Source organism: Drosophila teissieri, chromosome 2L (genome assembly GCF_016746235.2).
Source record: "Drosophila teissieri strain GT53w chromosome 2L, Prin_Dtei_1.1, whole genome shotgun sequence".
Lineage (NCBI taxonomy): Eukaryota > Metazoa > Arthropoda > Insecta > Diptera > Drosophilidae > Drosophila > Drosophila teissieri.
In genome coordinates, this window is record NC_053029.1 from 509,936 (window position 1) to 528,580 (window position 18,645).

General features: G+C 46.3%; 2 protein-coding genes across 2 annotated transcripts; one reads left to right on the forward strand and one right to left on the reverse strand.

The window, feature by feature from the left end:
• The first annotated feature begins 573 nt into the window (after window positions 1–573).
• LOC122611688 (mediator of RNA polymerase II transcription subunit 15) lies at window positions 574–3,436 on the forward strand. Its single transcript, XM_043784951.1, has 6 exons — window positions 574–734; window positions 789–1,560; window positions 1,620–2,331; window positions 2,463–2,605; window positions 2,660–3,268; window positions 3,336–3,436. The coding sequence occupies exons 1-5, from the start codon at window positions 682–684 to the stop codon at window positions 3,227–3,229; spliced, it is 2,250 nt and encodes a 749-aa protein (XP_043640886.1). The 5' UTR covers window positions 574–681; the 3' UTR covers window positions 3,230–3,268; window positions 3,336–3,436.
• A 471-nt stretch (window positions 3,437–3,907) lies between these two features.
• LOC122611689 (Krueppel-like factor 10) lies at window positions 3,908–7,195 on the reverse strand. The gene is made up of 2 exons (XM_043784952.1): window positions 6,914–7,195; window positions 3,908–5,667 (listed from the first exon to the last, which is right to left on the reverse strand). Exons 1-2 carry the CDS (start codon window positions 6,980–6,982, stop codon window positions 4,450–4,452), a joined length of 1,287 nt encoding a protein of 428 aa, XP_043640887.1. The 5' UTR covers window positions 6,983–7,195; the 3' UTR covers window positions 3,908–4,449.
• Window positions 7,196–18,645: the final 11,450 nt, after the last annotated feature.

Sequence of the window (18,645 nt, forward strand, 5' to 3'; positions counted from 1 at the left end):
TTACACGGAAAGAAAACCATTGCCTTGGCTATGTACAATCTAAGTTAAAATGTTCTGTAAGTTTTTTGTTGTGTAGTTTTCATTAAAATTGTTTGTCCTATTATGTGTATATAAATCAATACCCATCTGCATAAGTCGTCGGAAAGATTGCAAAGAAATCATTAAATAATACGTTTCCTATAAATGTACATATAATTTCAGGAACCTTTTTATGTGTCCTTAAAACCACATTTTTAAAGGCACTCCAATTTCTTCCGGTCCAGACATATCTGTGATATTGTTAAAGAATGCTCGCGTAAATGCTAACACACAAAGCAATCAAGGGGTGCTAATTGATCTCGCTTCGTGCTATGTTTACCGTTAGACTAAATAACCGATGGTTAACCAGACTGCCAAAAAATTGATCTAAAAACAGACAATTTTATATATTTGTTATAATTATAATAAATTATTATAAAAATTACATGTAGCTGGTCAATAGAATTTAAATACATATTCAAAAGACCGTTACAAGATATAATACATTCTGTTAAATAACATAGCGATGTAAGAGCCTTTTGGCATTTAGGCGGTTGCCTAAAACGGTCATACTGTACTCAGAAAAGAAGAAGAATGGATTTGTGAATAAATCGCGATTAAGTTGATTTAAGGATCTCAAAACTCGTTTCACTGATTACCAAAATGACCGAGGACTGGCAGAGTCAAAAGTTCCGACAGAATGTCATCTCCAAAATGTAATATCCAAAAGATTTCTGCGATTTCCAAGCTGAAACTTCTGTTTTTTGCAGCCACGACTTGTTGCCACCAAATGCGCAGGACCAGACTAAAAATGCCGGCGTTATGGAGAACCACATATTTCGGAAGTCCCGTACCAAGGACGAGTATTTAGGTCTGGTGGCCAAGCTGTTTATGCATTACAAGGACATGTCCCGAAAGTCCCAGCAACAGCAGCAGCAGCAACAACAGCAGGGTGGCCCGCCCCCAAATGCAGAAATGGGCGGCGGGCAGAATATGATGCAGGATCCACTGAACGCACTTCAGAATCTTGCCAGTCAAGGGAATCGCAATCCCCAGATGATGCCCATGGGCGCCGGAGGAGGAGCTCCAGTGCCCGGTGGCCCCGGAACCGCCTCTAATTTGCTACAATCCCTGAATCAGCAGCGTCCTGGACAGCAGCAAATGCAGCCCATGCCTAATATCCGTGGCCAAATGCCCATGGGTGCCGGTGGAGCTGGGGCCCAGCAGATGATGCAGGTTCAACAGATGCAGCAAGGAGGAAATGCCCCTGGAGTGATGAACGTGATGGGCTCCGGCGGCGGGCAGAATCAGGGACAGATTGTTGGAAATCCCGGGCAGCAGATGGGCGTGGGCGTTGGCATGCCCAACCAAATGGTAGGACCGGGACCGAACAGTGGACCTGCTGTCGGCGGAGCCGGCGGAGCAAATGCTGCTCCAGGAGCAGGTGGCCCCGGGCCAAATCAGATGCAGGGCGGGCCAATGAACGTAAATGCCATGCAACAGATGCCTCCCATGCAGCAGATTCAGCAGAGCCAAATGGGGGTATGTTATATCATAGCTGACTATGATTAAATAATAATATGCTTCGTTTCTTTCTCTAGATGGGTATGAATCCCATGATGCGGATGGGCCAAGGCAACGGAATGGGCGGACCCCAAGGAATGCCCGGCCAGGGTATGCAGGGAATGCCTCAAGGACCACACAATGTAGTTGGCGGACCTGCGGGTCAGCAACAAGTGGGTGGAGCAGGTCTGCCCCCCAACGCTGTGCAACAGGGAGGAATGAACCCCATGGGCGGTATGGGTGTGAACATGCCACCGAATTTGCAGCAAAAGCCAAATATGCCTATGGGCCAGGGGGGTCAGATGTTTCCCGGTAATCGAGGAGGCGTGGGAGTGGGTGGCCAGCAGCCAGGACAGCCCTTCATGCGATCCAGTCCCTCGCCGGCGGATGCTCAGCAATTGCAGCAACAGGCTCAGCTTCAGCAAATGCAACAACAGCAGCAACAGCTGGTGGTGGGCAATCAGACGCCCACACAGCAACCTCCGACTCCGCAGATGTCCACGTCTAATATGATTCCAAGTCCGGCACTGGTTCCCCAGTCCAGTCCGCAGATGATGCAGATGCAGAATCCGCAGCGCAATATCCGGCAGCAGTCTCCGAGTGCCTCAATCAACACACCTGGTCAGGTTACTGGTAACAGTCCATTTAATCCCCAGGAGGAGGCATTGTACCGTGAGAAATATAAGCAGCTGACCAAGTACATCGAGCCTCTAAAGCGGATGCTTGCCAAGATTAGCAACGACGGAACAAGTAAGTTGATACCCTGACATTTGATTGCCTGAACTAACTACCATTTAAAGCAAAAGTTGAACGTTAACCAATAAGATATCCCGGGCTTATATATTTCCTGGGAGTAAACTAATAACCATGTTATTTAATAGATGTGGAGAAGATGACAAAGATGAGTAAGTTGTTGGAGATTCTCTGCAATCCTACACAGCGTGTGCCGCTCGAAACTCTCCTGAAGTGTGAAAAAGCCCTTGAGAAGATGGATCTCATCTCCTATTCCGGCCAGCAGTTTGGCGTAAGTAGATCCACCTTCAACGGGCCATTTGATTATATTCTTCGTTATACCTAGAAATCATCGAATCCTTTGTTGGAGGTAATAAATACAACGCTCCAAAGTCCAGTAGCAAATCACACACTGCATCGCACATTCCGACCCACTTTGGAACTGCTCTTTGGTACGGATATAACAGCTCCAGTGCCCGCAAAGCGACCGCGAGTGGAGGAAAAGTCCACGACTTTTGAGCAGGAAGTGCCACATGTGCTTCAAGGCGAAATTGCTAGGCTGGACACCAAGTTTAAAGTGAAATTGGACACCACATCACAGATAAACAACAAGACCATTCGCTTGATTTGCTGCCTGGATGACAAACGATTGCCCAGTGTTCCGCCAGTAAGTGTCAGTGTGCCGGAGGAATATCCGTGGCAGGCTCCGGACTGCTCCTTGGCGGAACAGGAGTATTCAGCCACCCCCTTCCTGCAGACGGTGCAACAAGCTCTCATCGCCCGCATCTCAAAGTTGCCCAAGAACTACTCGCTCTCGCATTTGTTGGACACCTGGGAGATGGCCGTGCGACAGGCGTGTTCCCCCCAATCGAAACCCAGAGCAGTCTGTGAACTTTCCACTTTGCTGGGAGTTTAGCCCCAACTATAAATTTACATTTTTTAGCCGAAGCTATAAGTGCGTACGTTACGTGAGTTTATCACTTGTTTATTTTAAAATCGTTCTAACAGCCCTTTCGTTCTAGATATATTTTTATATTTGTTGGAAGTTATACCTAACTATCCGGCCTAATGCAACTATAAACATTTATTCAATCTAAGCTAAGCTAAATGTGTGGGAAGTTAAGTAAGTTGATATCTGGCTTACTTTTAAATGGATTTTACAATTTCTGATTTTATTTTAGATGCCCGAAATGTCCTTAATGTGTTTCGTGGATTTAAATATTTACATATAAGACAAATGGCTTTTATAGCTAAAACAAAATAAAACCAATTATTTCAAATACTATTGAGCTGCCTCGCATGAAAACATCCATCATATACACAACACACACATCAATTAAATCAATGCAAAATCTACTCATCAAGCAAAAAACATTCCACACTCAAGACTAAATTCAATACCAAATTGGGGCTACATATTTCAATAGTTTATTATTCGGCTGAGATTTTTAAGAAGGTAAGCGCAAACAATTTGAAACGGGGTTTGTAGCTATTACACTGTTTTAAAAATTCCTTTATCGTTATTTGGTTTCTCGCCAAAACGAAAGTCCCCGCAACAGACTTGTTCCCCCCATTTCATACAATCGATTTAGTGTTCTTTGGAAAATATGTATATTTTCATTTGTTGAGATTGGAATCGTGGATGATCCATTATTTCTATATGTTTTCTTTTACTTTTTTCACATTTAGCAATAAATACAATTGTGTGTGTTTAAGCTTAAGAGAATTACACCGACAACTATGGTACAATAGAAAAGAGTTAAGAAAACTTAAATATCACAGATGTTGGACGCCGAATGCGTCTCCTTATAATATGTACAAACACTAGGGATATTCAGAATATAAATCTGAAGAAGATCGCTTAGATAAGAAGTGGTTTGCGTGCTCCTGGAAAGGAAGTGGCATCTATCCGATTTGGGTATTACGTATTGAATTTGAAGTTGATATATGCACAAAACGGTGACAAGATCTAGCTCCTAACTAAGCTTAAGTCTACACCAGCTAGACGAGAGGAAAAGGTCTTTCGAATTCGACTCGGATGTAAATTTGTTTTGCAATTTGGTGGGAATTTATCTCTGTTTAGCTGGCGATACTGTCGGGCTGAGATTGGTTCTGGTGCTGCTCGTACTGCTCTTCTCATCGCTGCACTTGAAGCAGGGTTCCGCCGAAGGTGAAACTGCTGGCCTGCTGCTGTAGCCTCAGCAGATCTTGGGCACTGTAGACTGGCAAGCTGGCGGAGGTGATGGGCGAGGAACTGGCGCTGGAGCCCGCCGGTGCTATCGCCCGCAGATGGAGCGAGGCATCGCAGAGGGAAGCCGCTACCGAGGCTGATGTGTTGTTGTTGGCTAGGGAGACATGTCGGTTCACTCCGTTCGCCTTGTCCTTGTTGTGCCGTTTGACGTGCTTCGACAGGTGGTCGCTCCTCATGAACTTCTTCTGGCAGACACTGCACTGGAACTTCTTTTCGCCAGTGTGGGTCCGTTTGTGACGGGACAACTCATCGGAACGGGAGAATCTCTTGTCACAGTTCTCCCACTTGCAGATGAAGGGTCGCTCGCCGGTGTGAACCCTCTGGTGGGCCTTCAGGTGACTGCTTTTGAAGTAGTTCTTGCCGCAGTCGGGAAAACTGCACTCATAGATGCGACTTCTGGTGGCCGCCGCCTGAGCGGCCGTAATTCTGGTTGTTAGTTTCTCCTCGGACATTGTGGGCGGTTTGGGTATGGGTGTGGGGCTCTGTTGGGCGGCCACTGTGCTGAGCAGGATCAGTTGGCTGGCAGTCGAAGCTACAGGGCTAACATATATCGGTGTGAGAATAGGCTTGACTTCCTCCTCCTCGATGCTTTCCGCTGGAGCAGGTGGAGCTACAAGCTTGGGGGCTGGTGTCTCGGGTGTTTGTACTGGGGGTAGAGCCACTTCTGCGGCACGCTTCCTGTTCATTTTGAACTTGAGATTGCGCCACACATTGGCTTCTGGATAGTCGTCCTCCACAGTGGGTGGCACTGAACTTGTACTTGTGTTTGTGTTGGAAGAGGAACTGCAGCAGGAGGTGGAACTGGATGAGTTCTCGTCTTGGCTACTAGAGGAGACAGCGCCAGAACTGTTGACTCGCATGATGACGCTAACCCTTTCCGCCTTGTGGTCATCGTCTAGCTTCTGATCCGGCGGCGGTGTCATGCTCATAGCAGGCTGTTCCAAACGAGGTTTCTTGTTGGGAACCGCCATTTCGGGAGTGTCGTCTTCCGTGTCTGAGGGATTGGGGGTAATAATCCCTCCATTTTTCTGGCTCTTTTGGGCCACCAGCTTGAGCTTGGCCTTGAGCAGGTTCTCGTTCACCTGTTGCTCGTCCTTGGCGACCTGGAATAGGGAAAGGACAAGTTCAGGGTTAGTGAGAGTTCGTTAACATTGTCGAGTTCAGGTTCTGAGCAGTGCATTCACATTCCCATTCACTTTTCGCTGACCAGCATTGACCCACAATAACTTTTCCCCGCAATTCGCTAATTACGCCGGCGGCTGGCAAGGCCGTTCACCGTTAACCTTCACACACCCCGCACCAGACCACCCAACTCCAGGTTCAATGCTCCTTCGAAAGGCCAAGGGGACATTGTTTTTGGCGGTTTTTGAACTCTTTTAAAGGCCGTTTGGGGTGAGAGAATATTACTCATTAAATGTGGCTGCCTGTTGTGCTTTAAATTATGCACGTACAAATGTAAATGAGCATCAGTTCGGTGAAATGTACTGTCGGTCTTGAAATTAATTTTATCCTAACAAAAAAAATTCTGTAAATTTTTCAAATAGTTTTGAATATCAACTTTTTGGATCCTACGACTTAATTTTTATGAATGAAAATCTGAGCAACTGTTGCGTTTACAGCGCATTTTCTAGAACTTATTGATGTGGCCTACACCTTTTAATAGTTGCGCCTGAAAGCATGCAAGGAAAGTGCAGCCACACCACGAATTTTATTATGACGTGCTTCAGGTGGCTGATTTTATGGGGAAGGCGATTGCGAGGGGTGTATTATGACTCGTGCGAAGACGTCGAAATCTTTTTATGGGCTCGGCACGTTGCGCTCTAATGTGCGACAGTGTTTGTTTGTTTCTTTCTTTCTCGGCCAGATAAAAAACGAGGCAGAAATGTGACATGGTTTTATGGGTTGGGGCTTGGCCTGTTTGCCTAGCTTTTGGCTTGGCCCTCTCTTTCCTCTTACTCCCCTCTCACTCCCCGCTCCAATGCTCCACCACAGTTGCTCGCCCACAGTTGCCAATTGGCAACTCACCTTCTCTCTCTCTTTAGCTTTTCTGTTGTTTTTTCCCAGTGGTGCCAAGTCCAATGTTCAGCTGCGGCCTCTCGCTCGCACTCACACATCACTCGCTGTGCATGCGGTGTTCACGTGAAAGCGTGCTGGCTGCGTGATCGAATGGCTGTGTGCGAGTGCGAGCGGGACGGAGCACTTTGTTTTTAGAAACGCGGCAAGTGGAAGCGAGAGCGAGCTAAGTACGATTCCGTTTGATTTTCCGCTGCCTTGAATGCACTATCCCCACTCAATAAGCACTAATTACACTAGTGTACACTGCATATATCCACTTTGTAGGTCACTTACGTTTTCCAACTTGTTTTCCCTCAGTGGGGGCGTTGCGGGCGGTGAAGGTAGCAAGGTATCCATGTCCATTGCACTTTCAAATTTTTGTTGCACTCTCTTTTTTGGAAGAGTCTGTGTTTGTTTGTTTGTTTTGCTCCGGGGCTTATCACTTGGTTTAATCTCAGTTTGTGTGGATTTTTGCACTCTAGTTAACTTTGCACTGGCGCTTTCGAGTGCCGCTTGCCGATTTGGAGCGAAGGCGAACCGTTGCGTTCAGAATTCAAGAGACGAATGAAAAAGGCAAAGCCATTCAGCTCCCAGCAGAGCTGTCGCCGCCGACGTCGCTGCCGGCAGAGGCTGTGCAAGTGTGAGTGAGTGGAGCCGCCGACGACGTAATCACTGGGTAGCGGGCAAGTGTGTGTGTGCGGGCCATCGTCATCGGCAGTGGAGCAACCAGTGCAATGTAACCCGGACGAACATCAGCCAGCAACGTGGGCAGCACCTCCTCGGACTCCTCTCTCTCGGGCGCAAAAAGGTCAGGTCTCCTGCTCACTCACCTCTCAGCAGCCCACGTGCACCGCACAAAATAGCCCGTTCAGAATGAAATCTCTGTTAACTAGTGTTGGAAGTTGGTGGGCAATAAGTCAAAAGATATTCAGGTAAACCCCCGACCTAAGATTTTCAGATCATTTTTTTAAATTTCTATAAATAAAAAAGATCCATTTGCTGTCCATGTTGCTGTCTTTTTGAAGATGACCCAAAAATTCGGCAAAGTGATTGACCATCACAAAGTTATTTCTTTCCGTGCAGGACGCAGACACACAGCCAGTAGGAGAGAGGCAGAGCACGTAATCAACGCATGGACGTCATCAGCTGTTCACTGCGGGGTCTTGTGTTTGGTGCTAGAGAGATCGGGGCAGCGTAGGAGGAGCTGGGGAGGGGAGGGGGCTCCAGGGGCTGTCTATTCATAGGCTGTGCATGCCCAAGCCGCGTGCACAGCGCACACCAAGCGACACACTCACAGACACACCCCAAAGCCGTGACTGAGTAGCTGACGTAGTTGTTGCCACGGAAGTCTGTGAATAATCGGCTCTAAAAGATACTTAAAAACTCGCTCGAAACCTGGCAGACGCCCCTCAAGCTGGAATTTAAGACTATATATCTAAGCCGCATATATTTGCATTAACTTTGGAAGTCTGACTTTAAGCAGACGCTGATTTCATTAATAAACGAAAGGCAGAGTGCGAAAGTCAGAGAGTGTGGGAGCTCAACAGTTGATGGGAGGCATTGCCAGGTCCAAGAAACGGGGAGATAACAAGCTGAGTCACGAAAGGCAGGCGTTGCAAAATGCGCTTGTTTACCAGTGGCAGTAACTCAATTAGTCGACAATTGATTAAATTTATTTCGTTCGAAAACCCTCGAGGACACGTGTAAATTCTACCTGGCAATGCTCGCCGTTCGCCTGTAACAGTTTTCAAAGCAAAAAGGGGCTCGTGCACAGAGCACACACACCAAAGAGCGAACGCCAGAAACAGCTGTGGCCATTGGCGCTCGCCCGCTCTCTTGCGCAACAACAACGAATAACTAGCACGCCATACCCCACACCAGACTTGTGGGGCGACTGTTCACGCCGTCTAGGGTATTCAGGGGTGGTATAGGGGCGCTGGATTGGATGGAGATCGCTGACAAGTTCCATAGTTATATTTTTTCGCATTTCCTCCAAGACACTCTATATTTGTTGATACTAAACTCCGGATGAAACTTTTTGCAGAGTGCTCTAAAAAAAAAGATCTTTGTCCTAGCACTTCGGCTTTAGAGGGTATGCCCAAGAGGACCCAGCGGAAAATAACCTTCTTACTGGCTGAACAGCTCGCCTGGGTGTGCGCTGGTGTGCGTGAGTGTCTGTGTGGGTCCGTCTGGTATCACGCGTTGACCTCATGATGTTCACGTGAACATTTGTTGATACTTTGCCTGAGCGGACGAGTGAGTGAGTGCGAGTGAGACGAGGCAGAAATGCCAGCAGTCTGTGGCGTGCCTATCTGTGTGGTTGTGTGCGTGTGGGGGTTTGCAGTACTTGCGTTTTTGTTTTTGTCTTCGCTTCGTGTTTGTTATTGGAATCGGAATTCGTGTGTAAATTTGCGCGGAACTGAAGCGATGGCCTCCACTCTCTCGCTAATGTGGGCGTGTAAATGGGCCGATATACCGTTACCGCACCCCTCTCCATTGCGCACCCACCTCCCCCCATTTTGAATGCAAACTGCGCCGCAGTTGAGTCCCCCCACCGACCAGCTCCTCCACACCCCGCAAATCCATCAAGCGCGAATTTATGTGCATTGCTGAGGCTGAACACAATCAGCGGACGCAGGTTAGAACTAAAAATAGACGTATATCTCGGCTCCCCGGCGGGTTCAAGTTCAGTTCCCTTGACTTGCATTCGCCCACGGAGATCCCACGCCCACCCACTTAATCTGGGATGGCGAAATCCGGACTCGCAGAACTCACGTGTGCCCACGCACATACTCGCAAACGCACGTAGGCCGCTGGCCACTGGGAAAAACTGAGTGTCAGTGCTATAGAATTCCACCAGGAAGGCTTACATCCCAACTAGATTACAGTATTACTTTTGTACTATTACTCTCTTAAATTCATTGCTAAATTATGGAGATTTCTCATTAGCAATAATAGAAACTAAAAATAAATCTTACTTCTGGGTTTAGATTTCAAAACTTGTTCTTCTAACACAAAAGTAAGCAAAATGCTTTTTCGCGGTGTGCCAAAGGCCGACTTAGATATACGATGTACATATAGCTCTTCAGATTCCGCAGAGCGAGTTTGCGCATTGACGTAACTCTCTTCTGGCATCTGGCATTACGTAGCAGACACGTTGGCTCGGTGACGTCACACCCACGCTGGCTTTTTGCTCCTGTTGCGCGTCAAAGGTCACAGCATAATAAGCGTGACGTTGGCGTGAGCTTCAGCCGGGTTCAAGGCCTCCTACGCTGTTTATTTATTATTAATAAGGAGAGAAGTTGCAACCAGAATGGAGCCACAGGCGCAAGCAGACAGTTTTCCGACGGGGGAGTTGGTCGAAATGTCAGTCACAGGTGGACCCTGACGTCAGAGGGCCTCGAAAAAGAACCCTGCTTGTTGATATTATGCATATGTATATCCATTCAATCATGTATTCCACGAGTGGCCCACAGCCCGACCAAAAGTCATGAGGAACTGGTCTATAATTCGGCACGGCAACAACGGCAACAACGTCAAACGCGTCAAATGCGACGCCCATTTTCCTAGTTTCCCTCGGTTCCCATTCACAAACATTTTCCCCAGTTTCTGTTTGTCGGCCTTTCCTGGCACGCGGGCGTGGACAACGCTACAACATCGTCTGAAAAAAGCGCCAAGATCGTCAAAACTCTCCATGACGTCATGAGCCCAACTCGTGACTCCAAGTGCAGACTTTGTTAGCTTCTTGGTTTCATATTGCTTGCCCGCCTTTGACAAAAGGAGAAATAAACAGAAATTTCCATTGAGCATGGGTGTAAACATGTTTACAAACAAGAAGATTTTCCACAATTGAGCAGATTATGGTGGGTTCTTCGACTTGGTCAAACTAGTTTCGTGGAAACATACATACTAATCAACGTAATGGGAACTTCCACTTGCTTTGTAATTTTCAAGTCCTCCCATATTTAAAGATTGGAGTTTTTGGTGTATACTTGTGACCATTTATGAACTTTCTCATATTTCACCATTACGCGTAACCTCGTTATTGGTCTACAATGTGGGGATCTCGATAAAAACTTACATTTGATCTCAGATAATAATATATGCCAAATATCAAAATGTTTATCTTTGCTATAAAAGCTCACATGACTAGCTCTAAATTGAGACCTTAATTTTAATGAGTGATTCCCGATCTCTCCCCACTGTTGCTCAGCTAAAAAAGCAAATGCAATATGTTGTTTGATTATGAACTCGGGATCTCATTTTGCTACAACAAAGATCTGATCTCTGGAGAGATATCTTTATAGATACTGCCCTTATAGAAGCTTTTCTATAACTACCCCCCACCACGGGCTGTAATCCCCCCACAAATGATGCGCTGGCTCTCCCTCAGTCGACGGCTCTGCCTACGTGCCCACCGACGCGTTGCTCCAAAGCCGAAAGCTAAATCGGAACAGAATGGAACGGAACGCGGAGAACCGGCGTCTACAAATCTTTGGAGCAAGGCTATGAGAGGTCTACCACGAGCACCATGTAAACAGAGTAAGGGAAGGGGCGTAGACGACCTTCAGTCGGGATTGCGGTCTTGCCGATGGAAATTTACGATGACGCGAAGGTTTCCCCTGGTCACTGTGTAATGGGGTTTCTCTGGCGCCCTCATTCCTCTGCACCTCTCGCATTAATTCTCATGCGATTCCCGTTCTGGCGGCCGGTAAAAATCGACCTTGGCCCAGTTCCTATAGCTGCCAAATGTTGGTCTGAACTTGAAAGTTGTTGTCCCTGGAACGCAAGGCGAAATCGGATGTGAATGGCAGAACATAGCATCGTAGGGATATAGACGTCCCTGAACCGGTTCAGGTGAACGCCTTAATGGCAACGCAGTTCATCTCATCATCAGTCGTGCGCTTGAAATAAACAACATCATCAATAAGTCGGAAATATGGTATAGTATAGTATAGTATAGTATAGTATATGGGACAAACAGAAACAAGTATGAGTATTCCGTTTTCCGACTCAGGAATACCCGGTTCTTAGAACCGCCCTATTGCAGGAATTCATTATTATTAGTAAATTTATCATTCGTGGATTATATATGCCCATTCATTCATTTGGCAGATACACATACGACAAGTTTTTTGCTATGCCAACACTCGCACATTTTAAATTTAAGGTATTAAAACTCTTGACCTTTAAAAAGCTTAACTAAGCTCATGTAAAAAAACATGATCTAGTTGCAAAATATACGTAGCTACCTTTGAATAGTCTGCTAGTTGCCTATAGTTATCTGTGTTACTAAGAGTTACAGATCGAGATACTCTCTCATAGGCACACTTCACACCCTACTCATCTCACTCTCGATAAACAGGTGTCTATATCGTCTAGCATTCGTGCGAGCACAGTATTCCCTTGGTCCCACGAGTACCGCGTATGAATATATGGCACAAACATAAATAAATCTAGAATAAGCGCGCTGGAAGGCGCGGGCAGGGAGGCCGCTGATAGACCCGTTTTTTGTATGCCGCCGCCGACGTAGATTCCAATTCCAATTCCAATTCCGATGTTGGCGAGGTCGCTGGGGCGTCTGATTGGGGCCACGTGAAGTCAACGTGAACAGCGCGCGAAGAATAATAATAATTGCGTTATTCATAAAGCGGACATCTCCCCCGGACAGCAGTCGTCCATTTTTGGATCAACCCTACATCGGGGGTTGGGTTCGGACTCGGTTCGAGCTGATAAGGACTCGCGACTGATAAGCAAGATTCCCAGCTGGCCACCGCATGGGCAGTCTATACATACATAGGTACATATGTCCGCTTATACATACTTCCCTCCGTCCAGCTGTCTGTTAGTCTGTCCGTCGGTTGGACTCGTCCGTTAGTCAGTCACGACATGACCAAGAGGCGTGTCCGTTATCAGCGTAGGGGGGTTCTTATCAATTTCCTAGCCTGCCTCCCATGCGGCGTCAATGGGGGTTTATCAATAAGGCAGGGGCTGGACTGGACTCTCGGGGATGGGAATGCGATGGGGAATCGTGAATGCAGGTGGCTCGGTTCGTCATCTGCATGGCTGATCTTGAACTAGATTTCTGAATGGCATGAAACAAATTAATTTAGCGACCTGGATTGGGGTTATCTGGGTGGGGTTTCATTCAGCTTAATTCTGACTTCCGGTGAGTGGAAGACGGCTTGGGGTAATTAGATATGTTATATCTTATGCAGTCAGCTTATGATACGATGGGTAAACAGCTGTGTCATACCATACTTTTCATAGGTACAGTTGCACAAAACATCACCTGTTCTTTTAGCGCCAGCGTTATACAATCCTAATTTGAAACCGAATTATGATCCATTAAACTCGCAAATCCGCAGTACTGATCTATCAGAAATACGCAATCCCCGTCGGTAAATCAGTCTACATCAGGTGTGTTCATCTCATTACATCTCTTGTATGTATGTACACATATACATACATATCTCACACCACTTCCGATTCTGTTTATCAAACTCATTGCCATTCGGCGGCAACGTGACCATTGGAATCGGAATGGATTCGGGTGTGAATCGGGTCCGAATCGGTTGGTGTGTTTATCTAAACCCGTGCCATGACGTAGCAGACCTTGTTTATGGGGTGTTGGTGGCTCCACGCTTGTTTTGCTTTTGCGTTGCGCACTGAGTGGTGGGCGGGAAGGGGAATGAGCAGGGGAATGGGGAGGGCAATGGGAAGTTGATAGGCGACGAACCCGCGATTAATGGATTGCCCTTGACGGGTCCGTAAACCCTTTCGCACAAGCTATAGAAGGAGGCTCGCTGCCGGTGCCGGCAGACAAACAATGGAAATTGCCCAAGTGCTCAGCCCCTCAATGCGGCCGTCTCTGTCATCGTCGATGCTTTCTTCCTCTTTCATTTCTGCAATTTATTACTGCGGTGTACTGGTATTTCTGTTGACTTTGTTGCCTTATTGGCATTGTTGCGTTTGTTGGCTTAAGTGGGCGCGTTTGGGGCTGTGAATTGTGGATGGCCCGCCGGCCGGCGAAAGGGGAGCGACTTCTCAGTCTGTCGCTTATCTCCGGCGATTACAGACAGCCACGCATTGATTGTATGGCATGGCCCTATGTTTTCGAGTTCAGACACTATTACAGCACCCGCTCCCCTTTCCCTTTCAAAAAAGCAAGTGAAATTCTGGATTTGTACATATAGCAACTCATGGGTGGGTGAAAATCTGTTTAGTACAGATCACAGGGTATCGTTTAGAGTGTACACATTATATCCACTGCGTTGTTGTGAACCGGAATTTTCCCCGATTTACAGATTAAATGCTCCCGTACTCAAGAATTTTCTCCCCCAATGATCAATAGTCATGAAGGAGAGGCGTGCACACCGATTTGAGTATTTAGCACATTTTCTACTGCCCTGCCCTGCTTCTGCTGCTTTTTCGATGGTTGTTGGCTAATCGAAGCACGAGCGCTAAAAGTGTATTTTGTATTTTGTATTTTGTTGCTGCTCTGTGCTTGCCCACATTTCATTTATTTTTAGCAAGCCGACGCGTTTCAAATAATCAAAAGCAAGGCGCTTCGAAATCGAAGCTGTGGAGCTGTGGCTGTGGCTGTGCATGTGGAGAAAGAAGTGGCATTGCGGCACCTGAGGACCAAAGAAATAATTAACATATTTTCGCAAATTGCCCATCGTGTGGCCGTGGCCATAAATCGAAGATGCGAGCAATCGGGTGATCGGGTGATCGCATCGAAATCGAGGCACTCGAAACACGGGGCACGAGTTCTACATTACTCGATTTTCAGTTTTGCCGGGGCTTTTGCACTTTGGCAAGGACAACGACGGAAGTGAACATCAAAACATGAACGAGTCGCAGCCACAAATTGCATTTAAGGTCAGCGAGCAAATTCACAATGCGTTGAACCAAGCCAAGTCGGAAAAATAAAATGAAATGGAGGCGGTTCGCTGACGTTGACTGCCTTTGCTCATGACGAGAAATGTGCTGGAGTGCAATGTAATACAGGCCGGTCAGATTCGCCACATTAACGCCAAAAGCGAATAAACAAGTTAACAATGGTCATACTTGGGCATATCGAAGAAAAAGGGCATTCATTAATATGCGGGAAAATTATTAAAAGTGATAATTTTCAACTGGTGTGGTGAAAAGGGGCATTGAAAACATGAAGCTGAGCGGTTAATCACTGATCAACTACTTAAGCACGGATTGGGCGGGTTTGACCTCTGGAATGACTTCACCTGAGTCACTTATTCTCTCTGTCTCGCTATCTCTCTTGCTCGTTCTGAGGCTGTCTCCCTCTTCAGGGTTCACCCAGTGTAGCATTGTGGTTCCGAACGTCAATCGGTGCGAAAAAAAACATGCGTGAGGCGAATGATCGATGTGCAGAAGGTGAAGGTGACTCCGAAGGTGACCCTGAATAAGTGAAGGAGGCGCAAAGTTCGCCAAAATCCGACTTACGTTCGACTTACGAGTTCCACTTGTGGGTGAAGTACCGAAATACCACAGTAATCGGCAGAGCAATCGGCGGCATGAGCGATTTGAGCCCGAGCACATCACACATCACACATATTTCATCATCTTCCTCTTTTGTCCGGTCAAGCGACTTCGGTTCGAATCGCTATAAATAGAAACGGCCAATTCGTGTCCGACTTGAGATAAGCGCCCCAGCGATGGCGAAGTCGTCATCCGGGAAAGTGGATCGGGGAAAACACACGTCCATGGGAAACGGGCAGCTGGTCAAAGGTTGGAAATGCCCAATCCTGAATTAATTTGGGTCAATTTGTGCGCTGATCATATTTTTCTTATGCAAACTTGATTCCAACTGACTGAAAACTGTGTGCTCAGTATTTCACTACACAATCTAACTTGTATGCTTTTATTAAAAAGGGTTTGCAGAACATTATATGCTTATGTGCCATCGATATTGTCTGTCTTAGTTAGTTTAGTTTATATTTATGCCCAAATTAAATGGCACTTTCATTTGCTACCAGATGCCCAATCCCACCTATATTTAAACCCATCCATGGTCATTTGAAAAGGCGGATTACAGTCCACATTACGTATACGCAGCATGGGACGAACCTACCGCAATGGCGACGGCCCAATTAGCAGCGACTATTTAGCGGGAGGGAGAGCACCACGACTGCGAGTGCGAGCGAGAGAGTGGGATTCCTATTGCATTCGGGGCTACTATAAATACCCATCGCACCCCCGAATTTCCAAGGAAAGGGGGCGGGTCAGCGAATTGGACTTTGATCGAATGCAGCGGATTTGTGGGCGTCGTCGACGGCGGTCTGTATAACGGCAGATGACCAACACAAAGAAGCTTTTTAACAAAAATAAGTGCATAATTTTATCTCCGCTTGGGAAACAGTTTGTTTGGCTTTTTAGCTCGCTTATGCGACGGACCTGCCAAATTTCATCAGCTGTTTTAATTTATGCAAGGAGCCAGCCGAGCTGATCTTGGGAGTGGACCCGATACCCGATCAGCATCAGCTTCAGAAAAATGTGAGAAGAGAGGCCGAAGAGCGTCGATCGCGAAAAGAGAGTGCAAGAGAACGGCAAGGTTAATGGAATACGCCCTGCACGTGAAAAAAAGTAGTCTTTCTTTCAAGCAAAACAAAACCAGAAAAAAGTTCTATAAAAAAGAATTTATTTGCAAAACGTGACGTGACGTACCACTTTTAAATTTGACATCGTCAATGTTCTTGGCGAAATCAAACTCCAGTAATTTATGATTTCAAAATACATTTCCCATTTTGGGTTTTACAAAGGCAAATGATTAGATTGCAAACGGTTACTCGAATGACGATTGAACTGCAGTGAACCAAAGTCTAAAAGTTCAGAACAGGAGTAGCACTGCTTTGTATTGAAAATATTAAGTTGCCCACTATACTTTTCACTATTTGCTGGCTCAGTGTATTGACACCCATTCCCCATGTCGCCAATAAATTAGTTCGTTCAGGGTAAGGTCGCATCGCCCAGGGTTGGAACGTGTCGTTTCCGATCGGATGCCGGCGACGGATCACCATTGGATCGGATCATCGGATCATTGCACTCGGAGCGAGCACGCAAGGTAACTGCACCTTGGGTCAATGATATTAGCTTCCCCCGCCGAAAATTGCGGCTGTTATTCGGCTAACTTGTTGTTTTGTTTTATTATTTCGCGGCTGTCATTTCCATTTCAGTCACGGGCATGGCCTTGCCGCCAGAAGTTGCTTGACCTGGAAGTTGCTCACCTTACCTCGTACCTCGTATAGACCCCTGCTCCCAATCTCGGCACATCCTCATCAGGCCTCCAGCCGAGTGTATTGCACTATGATTGCAGCTGAGGATGACTCGGTTAGGGATTGTATTGAGCATACGATGCGGTATTTTTGGGGTTTTTGTACTGGCTGCACTGAAATAAATTCGGTGAAACACTGCGACCCATTGGGCACATACGCAGCTGATTGATTTGGCAACGATGTCGCGGACAAAGAAGCAGCACGCTCATTAAAGTATAGGCATGACTTCAAGCTAAAGCGGCTGGGATTCCCCCGAATATTAGTTATGGCTGGTTGGCAGCTCTAACAAGATCTTCGTCTTCAACCGAAATGAAGGCTATTATTTTGAATAGCGCCATGTTTAGAAAGTGTTTCGCAACCAATGGTCGTCTTTCTGTGTTCACTTGCTGTAGATTTGATTCTTCTTATATATATTCTCATATGTTTCATATAAAAATCGAGCTGTGGAATCCACTGTCATATCCTTGAGCTTAGTATAGCTACACAGTACTAGCAACCTCGATCATTAATGATGCTGCAAACGTATACTTGCACTTACTTTTGTTTTTTCCATTTATTTATAGGTTTTTTGGGTGACTGCCGAATTGCATTGAGAACAGACCAAAAGCGATCAGGGATAGCCTAAAAAGCCAACGACAAAGTGTAATGAACGATCCGAAGGTCAACGGTGCGTATACTTCATTAGCGATTAGCGAAGGGCGGCGATGAAAAAATGGGCAAGAAACGGAGCGAAAGGAGACCGCAAATGACCCAAGGTAGGGGGCGGGGAAGGTGGAAGCCCCGTGGAGGTCCCGTGGCTAATCGACGCGGCCATATGTTAGCGCGGATTAAGGGTCGCTAACTGGTTTATGATATTTATTGCCATGCATCCCCATTTGCAATTTGCATGCCCCGCCTTACAACGCCGCCTCACCCCCTTGAACATTGAGTTTGTCTCGCAGGAAGCATTTCATTTCCGCCGCTGTCTGAATTTTTAAAATCTATGGGTGTCCAATGCAAAGCAGAAGGAATTTCCATTAAAATCATGCAATAGGTGCAAATTACAAGACAAAAAGGTGAGAGAGCAGAGAGAAACAAAATGAAGAAATTACGCAAAAAAGAAACGGAAGTGCAGCTAAATAAAATGCTGAAAGTGGTTGTGCACACAGGAAATAGAATTCTGTGGACGATGTCGTAATTGCTTACATTTATTTTTGACATTCAGAACTATTTTGAATCATGCTTAAAATAAAAACACAACTCACCATTTATTTGAATTGGCGCCTTGCGGAGGCGCCATCTATATAAAAAGCCTAAAAGTATGCCTTGCAAACGATATCAAAGCGCCAGCTGGTGGCCTAGAGTGGAAACATTACATTTTCTCATAACTGCGCTATGTGTGTTTTCAACACTAGGTCCTAACGCCTTTTGCCAGCAGCTGGAGTCAAAAAGTGCAAAAAAATCAAAGTGAGAAGAAAATATTAGAGATTTAGTACATGAAAGCAAAGTGAACTAATGTTCTTCAGTGCGTGAAAAGCAGCAATTAATATATCCGTTGTAGGTGTCACAGAGAAGTAGAGAACTGTAAAAAGCATTGAAGTTCCAACCAGAATATGGCAAATACCGATGCAAGTGTGTTGATGTGAAAGAGAAGGAAGGATGAAGAAGGCGAGAAAAGTGTGAAAACGTGCGTAAATGTTTCGGCGTTTTTGTTTTGATTCTTATCAGACTGCGAAGCAGACGCGCAAGCAT

Bases quoted from the DNA above. Each gene is read 5' to 3' on its own strand.
- LOC122611689 (XM_043784952.1), bottom strand. From the start codon at position 6,982: ATGGACATGGATACCTTGCTACCTTCACCGCCCGCAACGCCCCCACTG. The intron at 5,668-6,913 runs GTAAGTGACCTA...TCCCTATTCCAG, and splicing joins GGGAAAACAAGTTGGAAAAC to GTCGCCAAGGACGAGCAACA.
- LOC122611688 (XM_043784951.1), top strand. From the start codon at position 682: ATGACCGAGGACTGGCAGAGTCAAAAGTTCCGACAGAATGTCATCTCC. The intron at 735-788 runs GTAATATCCAAA...TGTTTTTTGCAG, and splicing joins CAGAATGTCATCTCCAAAAT to CCACGACTTGTTGCCACCAA. The intron at 1,561-1,619 runs GTATGTTATATC...TTCTTTCTCTAG, and splicing joins TTCAGCAGAGCCAAATGGGG to ATGGGTATGAATCCCATGAT.